At 39.2% G+C, this 16045-nt stretch overlaps 1 protein-coding gene across 9 annotated transcripts in view; it reads right to left on the reverse strand.

The window, feature by feature from the left end:
- The window catches only part of DLGAP2 (DLG associated protein 2), a 477131-nt gene that overhangs the window by 75606 nt on the left and 385480 nt on the right, over positions 1-16045 (reverse strand). For all 9 annotated transcript variants that reach the window (XM_042803361.1, XM_042803360.1, XM_042803362.1 and 6 more), the window contains one exon: positions 13473-14542. In XM_042803361.1, the coding sequence (XP_042659295.1) occupies positions 13473-14542 (1070 nt within the window). The remainder of the gene's footprint in view (positions 1-13472; positions 14543-16045) is intronic.

Below are 16045 nucleotides of genomic sequence, written 5' to 3' on the forward strand. Positions count from 1 at the left end.
GACCTCCACGGGCTGCAGGGGGACAGCCTGCCCCCTCACCACGGGCTGCAGGGGAGTCTCTGCTCCAGTGTACCTCCCCCCTTCTTCACGGACCTTGGTGTCTGCATAGGTCTGTCTCACATCTCACTCCTCTCCCTGCTCCAGGTTTTCCCCTTCATAAATATGTTACCACAGAGCCGCAGCCACCATCTCTATTTGGCTCGGCCCTGGCCAGAGGTGGGTCTGACTTGGAGCTGGGGGAGCTTTGAGAAGCTTCTCATAGGAACCATCTCTGTAGCACCCTCCCCCACTATCAAAACCCCACCACACACACAAACCCAGCACACATGGGCCTCCTGCAATCTATACTGGTCAATTTTCTATACTAAAGCTGAATTATTATGTTCAGTCTTAATATTCTTTTTTTCAGAAAACTCAAAAGTTTTTCATCGAATAATTATTTTGGCTTGAAATTTCTTTCCTTCATTTTAGCTCAAAGATAACTAAATAGAAAGTTTTAAAAGACATTGATCAATAACCTTTTACTTAGTCAAATGCAAGTAATGATTAGTTTCTCAACTTTTTTTTTGTCTGAAATTCCATTTTCAAATAACTAGATAAGGACTGGATTTAAATGAGTAAACACTGGCTTATTTGTTGATTGAAGTAGAAATCTTACTTTAAAAGATAGAAATGACTGATTTTTTACATTAAAGTATCTACAAATTAAGTTTCTTCACTGTGATAAGGAGCTTCACAAGGACAAATCTTACAGTTATGTGCCTTACTACTGCTGTTGATTACATTTCTTTTGCTTCCTGAATTCATAAGTTAAATGAATTCACATAAAAGCTAAAAACTGAAGAAGTACTACTCCATTTGTGCCTGTGATGTACAAAATGCACTAAGAATCCTTTTCTAATCAGAGTAACTCATTGACTATCACAGAAGCATTTATGGTTGAAAAATCACATTCACAATTAAAATATGTCTAGTTTTTACCCTTGAGCCATCCAAAGGAGCAGAATACAATGAACACAGGGAAAATGCTTCTGGAGCCTGGCAAGCAAATTTGACAGTGTTCTCTCAGGTTTCATGCAGAGCCTAGGAAAACAGCTGGAGTCCTTTTGCTGTCTTCAAAGGCCAACAAAAGGGCCCTTGACATTGTTTTTCCTCATGGACTGAGAATAGAAGCAAAATTTGAGTCCCGACTCAGCCTGGTTCATCAGTTAGTTTAGCTGATAGGTTAAATACTTGGAAAAATCTTTCCAAATCCAGACCATCTGAGACCCAAACATAGCTTTAAAGAAAAGCAGAAGTATTGTACTACTGCAGGAAAGATTTTTATTTTGAAATATTAACAAAAATATTTATCAGCATGTGTGAGGGTCATTAAATGTATATTTTCCAAAACATGAAACGGGCTTTGCAGCTTGCAGAAATGCTTTCTTACAATAGTTACCAGCCCCTGAAATTCCCATCTGCAGGGCTTGCAGCTGCTAATTGGGAATAATTACCCTAATTATCTACTTGCATATAGTGATGAGTGCTGATATTTATAATGTCTAAAAAGACCTTCCTTCTGTTCTAGATGTTAACATGAATCTTTGTATATGCAGTTTCTATCCACATAGGAGTTAGACTGCATATTACCATATGAATTTCCTTTTGTAAGAACAAGGAGCTGACAAGGTCTGGATCTTTTAATTTAATTTTGTCACTGGCTGCTGATTTGGTTGTAACTATTACAGAGAATGATGAGTCTTTTTCATAAATTTCATCCACTGTTGCTGTGAGGAGCACAACCAGGTTCAGGAAACTTGGGATCTTTTAATTGCTCTGCTACTGATTTCATGTGATATGTTACATTAGTCACCAAGGGCCAATTTTTTTAGAGCACCTGGTACATAAAACTTATTACATTTAATGAACCTGATCCTGAGAGTGAACTCCAGAAGCTTGGGTAGGACCCTAAATTCCTCATAAAAGGCATTTAGGAGAGTTAGCTCCTTCAGAGTAGCATCCTAAAGGTCCCTTTAGTTAGCAACCAAAATGCAAAGCATGAAGAAAAATCCTGAATGCTTCTCCTTTCTTGGGTTTATTGTGTCTGATTACAGGCAGCACAAATGCCCTTCTGTCATTTCCCATTCACAGCTTAAAACCATCTTCTGAACAAATTCAGATATTTTTTTCAAAAGAACTGAGCAGCTTTTTTCTTTCCTTCCATGATGAAAAGGCTGTGGGAGTAGGAGATGTTGCTGCCCGCCAAGCAATAATGGTTGGAGTGCTGAGGATGGAGAATACTTAGGGCTGATAAATAAACCTGGATGCTCTCCTCCTCTTTTTGTAACTTCTGGTCTTTTCATGAAACACTCACAGATTGCCTGGGGAGGACTGGTTAAAAGAGAAGGACTTAATGTACAAGAAAGGGTGTGTTGCAGCCTTGTGATCCAGGCGCTTACCTGGAATGAGGGATCTTAGTTATATAGTCCCTGGGTCAAAGACTCACATGAATTTTATGTAAAAGGGTATTTGGATAAAACTTGTGGAGCGTCCTAACAAAGAAAGAAGTGCCTTTGCTCCAAACTGCCTTATAGCCTGCTGCTCAAAATGCAGTTTGGGGAATTTTGAAGATGGGGGCTTGACCTTCTACAGGTTAAGGAAGAAACTGAACTCCTATCTTCACAGTGGGTATTCTGGAAACTTTGTTACTATGAAAAAGAATTCCCTTGTTTTAGAAGAAAAGTCACTATCCTTGTGTTTTGTTAGAAGTCCTTCCTGTTGGGTGTCTTGGTTGTGCTCAGATTAGACCTATCAGAAGAAAAAGATTTTGGACCCCTGACTGGAATTCAGCAGTAAATCTGTCCCCTGATTCTCAGATTGCACAGATTCTGTGTGTAAGCAACAGCATGTTGTCAGGGAAAACCGGGATGAATTCACCAAACTTCCAGAACAAACCAGGAATCATGGAATTGCTGAGGTTGAAAGGGACTCTGGAGGTCTCTAGTCCAGCCACCTTCATGGTCAGGTATATAGCCCAGGACTGTGTCCAGTTGGGGTTTGAATGTTTCCAAAGATGGAGACTCCACAACCTCTCTAAGAAACATATTCCAATGTTTTACCACACTCAGGGGGAAAAAGTTTTACCTTATATCTAATCAGAGATAGGTAATCTAGGTTCCCATCAGGAACTAGTGCTGGCAGTTTGAATAACCAACCTTGTATCTAAGGAATACTGATGTTAAAACTGGAAGAACCAATGAAGTATCCATTCTTCTGGACTTTGACCACTGTTACTTGAAGTTTTTTTATTTCAGTTTAGCATTTAGCTAAAGAAGTCAAACTGGCAACAGCCACTAGCATTTCAAAACAGATCTGCTCCTGTTGTTCCACCCACTTCTATGCCATTTGCTCCCAGCTCCCAGAATTTCAAAGGTGTTCCACCACTAAACTGCCGATCTGCTCAAAATCTGCCATATCACTTTACTATCTAAAATTAAACACTTCTAAATATATGGCTTCAGCTGAGGGAGCTGACTATCACTTCTTCATATTTCTCATTCTAAAAGGTTAAAATGAGGATTATTTTACTTCATAGGAGTCCTGTGAAATTTAATTAGCATGCAGATGTAAAATCCACTGAAATATTCATTATGACCTAAATCTTATTTTAGTAATATAAATTTCAAATTTTACTAGAAGCAGAGGCTGTCTGTGCATGAAATTAGACTATAAATGATATGAAGAAAGGTAAGATATGAAACACTACATAGTCGATATGTAATTTTTGCAATTTTATGCTTTTTCAGCCTGGTCAAGAAGATACCGCCCCCCCCCCCCCCAAAAAAAAAAAAAAAAAGAAGGACACAATCTGAAATGTAGGTAAGAGATTTTCTCCTAAATGATTCCTTCTTCAAGGAGCCTTAGAAAAACAGCCTTTGTGCACAGCTGCAAGTAGATGAAAGTAGATGACAATCTTGCAAGGCAGACAGAAGTGCTTTTTAGCATGGTAGAGTTTCACTGATATTATAATGGGAGGTGGGAGCTGGACCTCCTGTGTTTTCAAAAATGTTGCTGAAGAAGGAACACTGACCAATTACTAGAATTTTCTTCTGAAGTTAATGACACTAATGACGTTACCCTATTTACTGGCTGTGGACTCTACACCCTATTGGTCTAGCTTTTTGCAGGAGACAAGAGTGCAGTATCTGAAAATAAAACTTTGTTTTCTCAGTAGCTAACCTTGTGTTTACACCTCAACACTATTCTCAGTGCCGATTTTTAACTATTTTTTTCTGTGTTTTTTTTATTAATGTGTTGATTCATTGTTCAAAGAATATGAATTGTACAGTAAAGTCATTCAAAAATCTCTACAAAATATGCCAGGGACTACTTCTCACCACTAGCAACGCCAACCCTTGTAATTAGCTTTAATTTTCACATGCCACCCCCTATACCCTGAACTCCTTGACAGCTCAGAAGCACAGAGTTCTTGCAGCATTCCTCCAAAGTTCATTGACACTGTCCATCAAGGCAGGAGCTAATCTGAGAAAGCAAGAGACATATTCACCTTATCAGTTATTCTCTCTGGGGTTTGCTATGAACAGCCATATTATCACAGGAAGAAGAAGAAATCACATAGATCCCAAACAATATATCTTTTACACTGGGAATTCAGGAATTTGGGAGTTGGGAATGGACTGGACACCCATACAGATCACAGAAGAGTAACATAATATTCCAGCTGGGTGATGTTCAAATAGACAAACCAGTACCAGCATTATTTACTGCCAAATTTTAGTTTTGCATGTGTAGTTCCAAACAAAGCTGTGCTAACTGATCCTTGATGGAAAGATGATTTCCAACCAGTGTATTCAGGATTGCTCAGTCATCATTTCTGTATTTTCTACAGAACAGTGTTCTTTTCATTTAACTAATACTTTATAACTCATATCTCAACAGTGATGAACTTAAAAAAAAAAAAAAAAAAGAACCAGCACTATGTTCCCAAACAAATGTGAATTGTAATTTGAGGATGGTTAAATACTGTTAATAGCGTTATGATGCCTGTGTGGCTTTGTTTATACTGTTTGGACTAATGTGGGCCAAATGCCCATTTCATGTCCTGCGGTGCTCATATTGTTGGCAAAGACCCTTGCAGTTCAGCCACCTGCAAATGCTCTGCTATGTTGCTGGGTCTCTCTGGGACCCACTGAGAGACAAAACTCTGTTCTGTTTTGACATGGTGGAGCAAGGTGCAGTCAGACAGCAGTGGTGGGCTTGTCCACACTATGTGTGATTTTAGCCTGCGAAGCCTGGAGCTCACTGAGATCTTGTGCCAGAACTTTGATATGAGGTGAGCTTGGACTGAAGGGAAGGCTAGACCTGTACTTAAATGAGAACCCAGAGATATATGCCTCATATATATATTTTTATATATATATATGTCTCAATCTAAGACACAAAACAAGTAGGGATTCAACCAAGAAAAGTGGGTTCCAGCTGGTTGCACATTTCCTTTGGTAAGTGACCCAGGATGGTGCTTCATGGTCATCTTAAGCTGCTTTAAAATTATACTATTATCAACTTAAGTGGGGCAGGCTTTCCTTAAGCAATATTCAGCTTTTCAAGTCATGCTAGTCATAGTAAAGTGACTTGAAGTGCTGCCTGGAAAATTACCTTAACAGTACTAAAGATAAGTAAAGATAAGTATTCCGCTGAACTTGTGAGTTGGTCCACTTGCTGTGCTACTGCACAATCATCAGTACTAATGAGAGAAGGATGCAAATGGTATGGTGATTACTCTAGGGCTGTGCATACATTAGTAAAGGAAGACTCACTGTCTTGCCTGAAGGTCAGCTGGCCCGCAGCACTCCACACCCATGTTATTGAGCAATCTTTGAAATAAATCTTTCCCCCAGGGGACCACAATATCAGCAACTGAAGCTAACTACAAGTTTTCCTGGTGGATATTTCTGGGAGAGGTAGACTGAATTGCCTGAACTGCAATGGAGCCCAGGTATCCGCACAGCACAGTGAAGAAAAATTTTGTGACTGATGAAGTTGTGGGAGACAAGATTCTGAGAACGAGGCATGTGCTCCTGCTCCCAGGGGTCACCTGCATCCCTGTGGCCTCATTGCATCACCCCCCCAGGCAGCTGGGGCCCTGTGCAGCACACCACAGGCCTTGCAGTGCCTCACTGTTCTGTCCTTTTCTAGCCACTTTCAGAAATGGGAAAATAAAGTATCAACTGCCCCTTCAGCCCAGGTTCTCAACACTGCATGACCTATCATGTAAAACCACCTGTAGGTCTCTCTGGAAATATCTTTGCCTTTACCATTGCAGACATTAAGGGAAATCCAGAGTTGTGACCTTATCACTACCTGTGTGAGTGGGGCAAGACCCCACAGACCATTCATGGTCACAGAAGTATAGAGTAGGAGACAAAAATGCCCTCATAGAAAGAAAAGGAGAGGTGCTCCCAACATACAACGCACACAGCACCTCTAAAACCACAGAGAAAGTAGATGTATCAAGGGTTCCAATGTTGTAGAGGTATTATAATTCTAGACAGGGAAGAAGAACCTAAAAGGCATCATGGCTGACCCAAAAGGTGGCCTGTAATAAACAGTGTCTTATTTAATCTACGCAGGAAATGATACCACTTTTTTTTTTTTTTTTTTCAATTTGTTATAGGGCTACTGAAAAAAAAAAAAAAAAAAACAAACCCAAAACAGTGTATGTCTTTAAAAAAATAATTTTAAAGGCTATATAAAATATATATATATACACATTTGCCTTTAATCTGTTTTTCTCATTTTAACTAATGATTGACAGTTTTGAACAGTTAACTCCAGATGACTTCAATTATTCAGCTTAGGGAGTGAAATGAGCATTTTTTTTCCTGTCTAGGTACTAGGTAATACTTAACTATCTTTTCAAAAGACCAGTTCCCCTACCAGAAGTACCTTGTTCATATAGACATTCAGCTATTTAAACATACCTGCAACTCTACTTTAAAAAACAGCCTTTAAGCACATCACTGTAAGATGGTCAAAACCACATGAAAAAAAAAATAATCAAAGCAACATTTATGAATGCTTCATCATTTTTTACAGTCACCTCATTGCAGGAAAAAAGGTATGGACTGCTCAGGATAGGAGCTGGCTCTGCCCTAGGCAGCAAGCCTGCAGCGTAGGAGAGCATGCAATCACTACAGCCCTGAGTGCACGTTCCTGGCAGCCTCATTTGACAGATGCAACTGGCCTAGGTGTATAAAATAATAAGTCACTCCTGCCTGAAAACTTCTTCAGACCCAGTGACACCTTTGGGTAACAGCTCCAAAGGTCAGCCTTCAGCTTTGGTGAGGTAAACATTGAAAAACAATTTGGCAACATGCTGTAGTAATGTTATAAAAGAGGACAAGTCCCCCTGATTAAAGGGCAGTGGGATCACAGCCTCCGTTTTCTGCTCCTAGCTTTGACATTTCTACAGTAATAGGGACTTGTTTTGGCAGCTTTAAGAAAATACTAACTCTGGAATCTTTCTACTCTTGTTTGGTAAAAAGCTTCATCAATTAATTTCAGTCAATATAAGCAACCTAGTACATGGGCATGGAAGTAGTGCACTGTTGTATCACTGATTAACACAGCAATTCAAGATACCAGTAATCTGAGACAACCATTTGGTCAGAGTTTTACACCCTCATTGATTGAGTGTATTTTTTTTTCCCCTTCTTTTTCCCTTGAAAGGGATATTTAAGAAGTATTCTGGGGTTTATGACACAGAAAACCATCAGCATGCTGTAAATACAGGGAAGTGTCAGTTTTATTAAATCCTTTTTATTTAACGTTCTTAAAATCATAAGTGCCAGTCAGAGATGTGACGGGTAGAGAGAGCACTATAAGGAACAAGTAGGAAGGGTTGAGCTTGTTGCTCTATATGGCAGGATTATACCTTTTCTGAGCTGGGGAATAACTCCACAGAGCAGCCCCAGGTGCTGCAGCAGGCTTTGCAGGCTGACATTACACTGGAAATGGACTGTAGGACATTAACTGTCCTATCATTTCCCCTATTGCCTGGGCATTACAGGTCTCTCTTGCACATCTCCCTCCACTCCTGACTGGGAGGGCACAGGGCTAGCTGAAACGTCTTTGTGGGACTGTAATGGGCTGTGGAAATCAAAATGGCATAGCACGTGTCCATGCTGATTTAGGATGCAGACTACCCTGCAACCCTACTATTTCTACTGGCTTTTCCTGCTGTGAAAACAACCCAGTTAATTCTGGAGTGGTGGCTGGTCATAAATCATTGTGTAGGCAGCGTGGGTGGTAGTGATTTGGCTGCTAGTATCAAAACTCCGCTAGCTCTGGCTAACTCCACAGTATGCATCAGTTGATAGAGTATTGGATATATAGTTTCTGTAGTTCATATATGGGGTTTATGTCAAGCAAACAGATACAATCTAGTTTCACAGAGATGAAGTGCTGAGAAAGGTGCACTGAGTTCAAATCCATCCATCCTCACAAACCAGAGGGAGAGTGCAAAGCAGTAGCATGCCTCTCGAGGGCAACGGCCTCGTTTGTGGGAATCTGTCTTGTCTCCAGGAAGAGTTCCTGGAAAAATGTAACTGAGGGCATAATGTCTGTTTATCCATTAGCTTGTCCTCAAAGCTCTTCTCCATATAGGCAGAACTTAAACCAGCAAACAGCCTTGTTGAAACTGCTGCTTTTTTCTTTTCCTCTTTTAAGAGACCAAGTCTTGTGCTTTTTTTTCATTCTGTGGAGTACACAGCTGACATTATTACCCACATGCTTAGCAGTGCCACTGCTGTAACGGATGACGCTAGTACTTAAATGCACTAGGAAGACAGGAGTGGGCTGAAGCCATTTTTAGAACAACATGCTATTTTCTTTTTTAGTGCTGACTCATTCACTGTACCTTGTGGTATGTTTACCTTGATTGCTTGCTGCTTTGCAGGCTGTTCAATGGCTGAGGGAGGAATACTAATCAGTGGCACATAGCACTGTGCTCCCGAATTTCAGTGATGGTGAGTGCTATGCTCTTGACTGTTTTTTGGCTTTATTGTAGGAATTACTTTTGTTTAACTATCATTCACATGTGTTTCAGTCCTGGAAACTGTAAGCGACACTTCTGCATGCATCATTTTAGCACAGCTATCTAGTTCATATCCATTTTTTCTGTTGAAAATCTTTGCTCCTCACTAGTTCTCATATCAGAGTGAAATTAATCAAAGTCATTGCACTGTATACATGTTGAACCTAATTAGCCAAAACAGCTGATGAAGACAGAAGAGATCTCACAACTCATTTATCTTTTTCTTAACATATTTTATATTAAAATTAAAATGACATGGAAACCAGTAGCAGCTGCTATAGCTAAAACTATACAAAAGTGTGCTTTACTGCATGTAGGATGTACTTAGGGTATTCTGCCTGCTGAATGAGATGGCAGAAGTGTGTGATACCCAGAAATGCATTTGTAGCTCAGTTTGTCTGTATTCAAAACAGAAATTAAAGGCCCATACATAAGAACTGTTGATAGTCATTCACAGGGATCTGATAAATGCTATTAGTGTACAGTTACAAATGGCTGCTCTCTGCTCTCATGGTGCTACTTGACCATCTGGTTCACTTTACAGCTAAGCTGATTTAACAATGAGCTGGAGTCCAAAGGGGTTTCCTACCCTTCCCCCCTCTCTGCTCTCTGCATGTTCCCGCCGTCTCCACTGTAGCAGGAGTGATGCAAATCTGATCCAAGCTTTAGATAAGAAAAATAACCACTACTTTATACAGCTCTATTTTTATTAATTTAGTTCTCTGAAACTGTCTACTTCAGGGCTAGATGACCACCCATGCTGGAACAAGGCACGCTGACTGACTCACCTCTAACTTACAACAGCATACTCCCTGTCCAAGGAGACCCCCCAGCTGCAAGGACTGTCTGTGGAGAAGCAGGGGATGTGAAACCCTAAGTGAGGAGCCAGAGACTAAGCTTGGAGATTTACCAGGTTAAAGAAATATCTGCTTTCAACTCTAGGACATGACAAGCACATAATATGCAGACACCTTCAAAACCTCTTTTCTCGTCTCCTGTTTTCAGTTATCTGTGAATTTGGTAGAAGCTCCTTTCTTAGAAAGGAATTTCCTTTGTTCACTCCTCAGAGTTCTAGTTTTAAGGAAAAAGCAGCTCAGTAATTACTGCGGAAGACAAAATTGAAACCCAGAAACAGCACAGAAAACATGGGTTTAAGCACAGGCCTAAGACACGGCCATGGTCTTGCAGTTTGGGACTCTGTACCACAACTCTCCAGTGGGAAACAGAAGTAGCAATATTTTATACAGGTGTTGAAAGAAAGAATAACAACAAGGAGACCAGTAGATAGAAAAGTGAGTTGGGTACAGTGAATTCTCATATAACCAGGTAGCAGAATAAAAGTCACATATATATGATACATTTATAATAATAATATATAAACATAGAAAATGAATTTTTATTATTTTGGGGTATGTTTATGTATTCATATATAAAATCATGGAATAATTATAATTTCACAACTTTGCATTAAAAAGATTTTAAAAATATGTAGCTGACATCACTCAGGAGAAATGTCTTTTAATATCATGTGTTGTAATACTATAAACACAAAGATCCTGTGGAGGGCCTGGGGTTTTAAGCTAATCTGTTCACTTGTGCACCTCGGGGAAATATGCTGCTGCATAATCAACTTCATAATCCCTTGACTTCTCATTGCCAGATATTCTGGAGCAAGGCAGTAAACTCTCTTGGCTAAGGATCTTGACATGTTTCTCCACCTTTCCCAGTTTTTTAACCTAATGAGTATTTTTATACAATCATTATTTAGTGATTCTTCTTACACTTCTGTAAGAAAAGTTAAATATCACTCAGTTTTGCAGATAGAGTAATTGAAGTCTGCAGTGATTAACAAAGTACGTTTCCTGGGTCAGAGAGAAAGTACATGGCAGAACTAATAATGGGACTTATATCTCTAGTCTTAATGGTTACAGTGTGACAGCACAGTGTCCCGCAAAGTAGAAATTTCAAAACTAAGCATTCAGTTATGACATTGACAGAATGGGGTCCCTTCAATTTGTTTGCTGACCTTGGACTAGTGAATAAGCCAGACACTCAATCAGAAGGATATCTATGCTCTGAATGGCATATTCAGATTCTACAGAACTTCTATTTTATTTTAATATTTTGTAATAAGAATACTCCTATTATAGAATTCCTTGTATTATTGCTTTGGACACAACTGTAGATTCCTTATGGTGGTAACTGAGCACTTGAGTCTTCACAGATTTCCATTATAGGATCCTTGTGAATAGGGAATGGCTACTATTCCATTTTTACAGGTGCTTAAAAACAAAAATCACAGAGAAAGTCTCAGGTGCAGCAAAAATATAAATTCACATCTCCTAGATTTCAAACTGGATGAGCCTACCAGTGGATGAGCTTCCCTAATTACTAGATGAAAATTCCTTTCTGTAGTCATCCCAAATCATAAAAAGCATAAAACAATGACTGCAAAAAGTGTGCTTTCCCGCTCACTAGGCTTGCCACTGGGCTTGATGTAAAGCTTAGTGATAATCAAGTTAGTTTGTGAACTCAGTGTTTCACATTCACTAGAGGATGCTGATATCAGTTGGGAGTAAGAAGGCCCATTAAAACGTAAACACTGGTGGTTTCTGCAAAGAAAAATGAGATGTAAAGGAGAAGAAACAATGAAACATGATGAGAAGGAAAGCACAAACCCCAGCAGATGTAAAGGAACCAGAGCTGACTCTGTAGAAGTGGGAGTATGTCACAGTAAGGAAAAAACTAGCCTTAAACTTCTCTATAATGTCAGAGCTGAACATGTGGTTTCAGAACACAGACACAAGTGGAACTCGCTGCACAGGACACGCTTCCAGTTCTGGATCACTGAGATTAAAAACTTTTAGGGAAGTACGGGCTGTTTTATATATATGAGAACTGCACTTGGATATGATAAAATATCACAGCTGCCAGTCTAAAATAGAATCCATTTGCACAGTAATGCTACGAGGGTTGCAATTTCTTTATTTTCCTTTCTCTACAATAAGGAACTTTCCCTGTTTTTCTGGGGAAGATTGATCCTGGATGTCTGCATATATGTTTTAAAAGATACGGCTCTTCAAATGTGACTCATTACTATTGGACCCCTGTTGCTCAGAGGGGAGAGAGCTCTGCAGAGAAGTACAATGGTTGTTGCTAGCCTGTGTTTGCTGGCTTCTGCAGAGCCCACAGGAACTGAAATTCTCTAAATATATAAGTCTGCAGTGGAGATTTGCACATGTTAATATGACAATCAGTTAAGCTCTGGAGAAGTTCCTTAAAAAGAAGTAAAAGAGAAGGTACTCAGAACAACATAGGCTTTGCAGACTGTACTTGGTAAGAATACCTAAGAGAATATTTGTATACAATGTTTTTTTTCCAGTGGCAAAGCCAGTTGAAGAAGTTATCCTCCCTGCTACACTCTCCTTTCTGCTATGCTCCCACTGCAGTTCTCCATACTCACTGAAGCACTAATGTCACTTGTCATGGGACTGTGCGTAGGCCACGTAAATGATGTAAATGTCTAAAAAAAGTATTTTGGAAGCTATTTTTTAACCATATCACTTTAAGATCCAGATCATCATGCAACAATATGAATGGCTACATTAACATGACTTTGGGGTGACAAATGGCAGCAAGCAGCAGGTATAAAAATTTAAATGTAGGAGAAAATAGGAGCTCCTTGTTTGCCGCTAGAGAAAACAAGTGTGCAGAACACCACCATAAATAGTCTGAGTGCCAGGCCTGAAATATTTATCTCCCTGAGGTACCCATGTAACTTTTACCAAGGATAGCTTACAGTATGGTCTCAAAAGAGGATCAGTTCAATATGATCTTGGGTGACCCAATCACTAAAAGGAAGTTTGTGAGTGATCATCATCACGACAAAGCAACTGAGTACACCAGTAAATCCATTCTCCTGTAACTTACAAAAACCCAGAGAAAGGAATAAAAGAACATGAAAACAGGATTCCACACAGCTTGTTTTTAAAATCACTCCTTCACAGATGTATTTGAACCATTTTTTCTAGCCCCTAGACTGCTGGGAGAAGTGCCCATTTTTCAGTCTGATATATGGATTTTATCAAGATGTTCAGTGTGAACTCCAAAGATTACAACACATCCACTGACCTTAAATTAATTTATATCACGCCAGTTTTATGATCCATAGGAACATAAAAGCACACAGTTTAGAAACTGTGCCCTATAAACAAAGTAAAAAACTAGAGTTTTCTCACTTTCATGGAATATCTGCATTAGGTGAGCCATACAGGTATTTTTTGAGAGATACACCGATTACCCTTGTATTTTATGATGACTATGGCATAAACTGATGTTTTTTTCATTACAAATCTTAAGAAAATCTTCCTCTTACCTGAAGGTAATGGCACGGCCTCAAGGAAGGTTTGATTTCCTGATGAACCAGAGGCTTATCTAAGTTCAGTGATGATTTGCGATAAGCTTCTTTAGCCTGACTTACTGTAAGCGTAGACCAAGAACTCCTTTTCATATATTTACCATCAGGGGTCATTGCTAGCCCTTCACAAGCCGAACACTTCACATCATTGTTACTTTTGGAAGTCTTCAATGAGAGATCCCCAAAATGCCCCTGGAGTGCCTCAGGATAGCAATGGGATATATGATCTGCATGGTGCCTATTTACCACACTAGGGGTTCGGTAAGTGCTATCGCTGTCCAAATTATCATCAGAGCTCCACCAGCTGCTCATTCCAGATTTATGCTTGGTTTCTGGTTTTCGCTCCTTACTTTTACTCCTTTTGCTATGCTTGGAATGGTGCCCATGATGATGGTCGTCCCCTCGACTATCTCCCTTTGTTCCATTAACATTGCCCTTGGATGATCCTTCCAGAGAATGAGATTTAGTAAAAAGTTTCTGGACAGAATGAACGAGATGGCGTATTCTTCCTGGGCTCTCACTGCGTTGTTCCGCAGCTGTTGAGGTCCTCTGGTACTGTAAAGTGTGAAACCCATCCCGGTGAAGAGGAAGTTGTTTCTCAAATTGGTCCAAAAGATTTGCAGGAATACGGTTAATCTTAGGGTTACCGTGAGACATGGCGCAGTCGTCTCTTGAGTCGTAATGTGAGCTGTAGTGCATTCTGGGGAAAGTGCTACTTGACATGTGATCGCCCATTACCATGGGCATCATCATGCATTCAGAATGAATGGAGCTGCGTGGTGAGCAACGATGGTGGTCCATCGGGCAACTCTCCGTGGGGCTGAGAAGATATGATTGCCTTGGCTCCTGCCCATGGTGGATATGGTCGTGGGCGTGTTCACAATCTTCAGGGGATGCTAAGCCACAAGTATGAGCGGAACATAACTGTGGTTGGTTGCGACTACCAGATAATCCTTTCATATTCCTCGGAGCAGGAGAGTATCTTTCTTCATTGAAGTGCTGAGAAGGCGACCATGAGTACTGCTGGTCTGTCAGGAGAACACATAAACCTATGTTATGTGTCTGATCAAAATATTAACTTGCAAAATCCAAGAATATTTCAAAACTAAACATTTTTTCTCTATGAGTTTGATGGAAAATCTCACCATTTATGGAATTTCATTCATTATTTTAAAACTGGTTAAAATTGCTCACTGTGACCAAATTATGGGGTGAACGCACTTTCCTTCGTGTTTGCAAAACTGTCTGCTAGCAGTTCTAAAATTTATGAAGCTATTCATTATGTAAATTTACTCAAATAGATTTAATGTATACATTCAGTATTCATTTTATTATTTGATACCTGGAATTCATATGTTAAGCTTTGTGTCTAGTCATTTAAGTTACATGTGTCTAGTTTCTACTTCTGTGGTTTCTCAGTTGGGTATAACCTAAATGTATCCTTTCTCAATGGAGCCAAATTTGTATCACAAACTGAACTTCATTTTCTTAAATGAATCTGTTTCAGGATCCCAAGTTCACTGTTCATAAACATAATTAATAAACAGCAAAGAGAATAAGAATATGAACATCTTGAGATGAAGCTTAATTTTTGTATCACTAAACAGTTTATCAGTGAGCATTTCATACTATTTGAACAAGTTATCCCTAGTTCAGAAGTATTAGTGCTATTCCCATACATGTAAAGTTTTCTGTATTAGGCAGTTTTTCTCTTTTTATGTCCAAATTAAAAAATATTTATTTAACAATTCTGTGTTATTCCTGATTTTAAAAATATCTTTAGGCACAAGCTATGGGTTTTGATAGACACGATTATTAGTTCCTGTGGATCATGTGTTCTGAGTTGTGGTTATTAAATGAGCATGATTACTAAATAAATGTAGCTTGTAAGCAAAGATTTTGATATTCAAGCCTCTGATTTTTTTTTTTTTTCCTCTCATGCAATTTATTGCAGCTGTCAAATGCTACAAACAGAAAATTAAAAAACCCAGAAATGCTTCAATTTGATTTTCGCATTCACTTTCTCTCTTCAATTTCAGCTTATCTAAGCAACATTTCAAAAGCAGACAAAGATATAGGATGCAAGACTTTAGAGGATCAGACAGATGCATAAGTGTTTATACAATCCACTTATCATAGTCTGACTGCAAATTTGCTCTAGAGAATCTAAATAATCTTGCACAGGTGCCTGATACAAGGAAGTTGAAGGCCTCAACCAGAATGGAAGCCAGAGAATATGTACTTGTTATATATAACAACATAACTGGACACTGGAGACTGTAGAGATAACACAGTAGCCAACAGCACTTTGAGGGGTTTCTAAACATATGACAAAACTCTCCTAAATCATATTCCCACTGCTAGTGAAAACTCAATGACTGGATATGGTCATGAAACAGATCAATATCCGTATCTCTTTAATGTATTCAATTAGTGAGTGTTATGTCATGATACTTCAGTACAAAATGAAATTTGCTGCAAGTCTTTAACATCAGCAATCTCATAACCTAAATGCTCTAGATTTCCTATAG

The sequence above is a fragment of the Tyto alba genome, unplaced genomic scaffold, assembly GCF_018691265.1.
Source record: "Tyto alba isolate M040663 unplaced genomic scaffold, T.alba_DEE_v4.0 Super-Scaffold_40, whole genome shotgun sequence".
Lineage (NCBI taxonomy): Eukaryota > Metazoa > Chordata > Aves > Strigiformes > Tytonidae > Tyto > Tyto alba.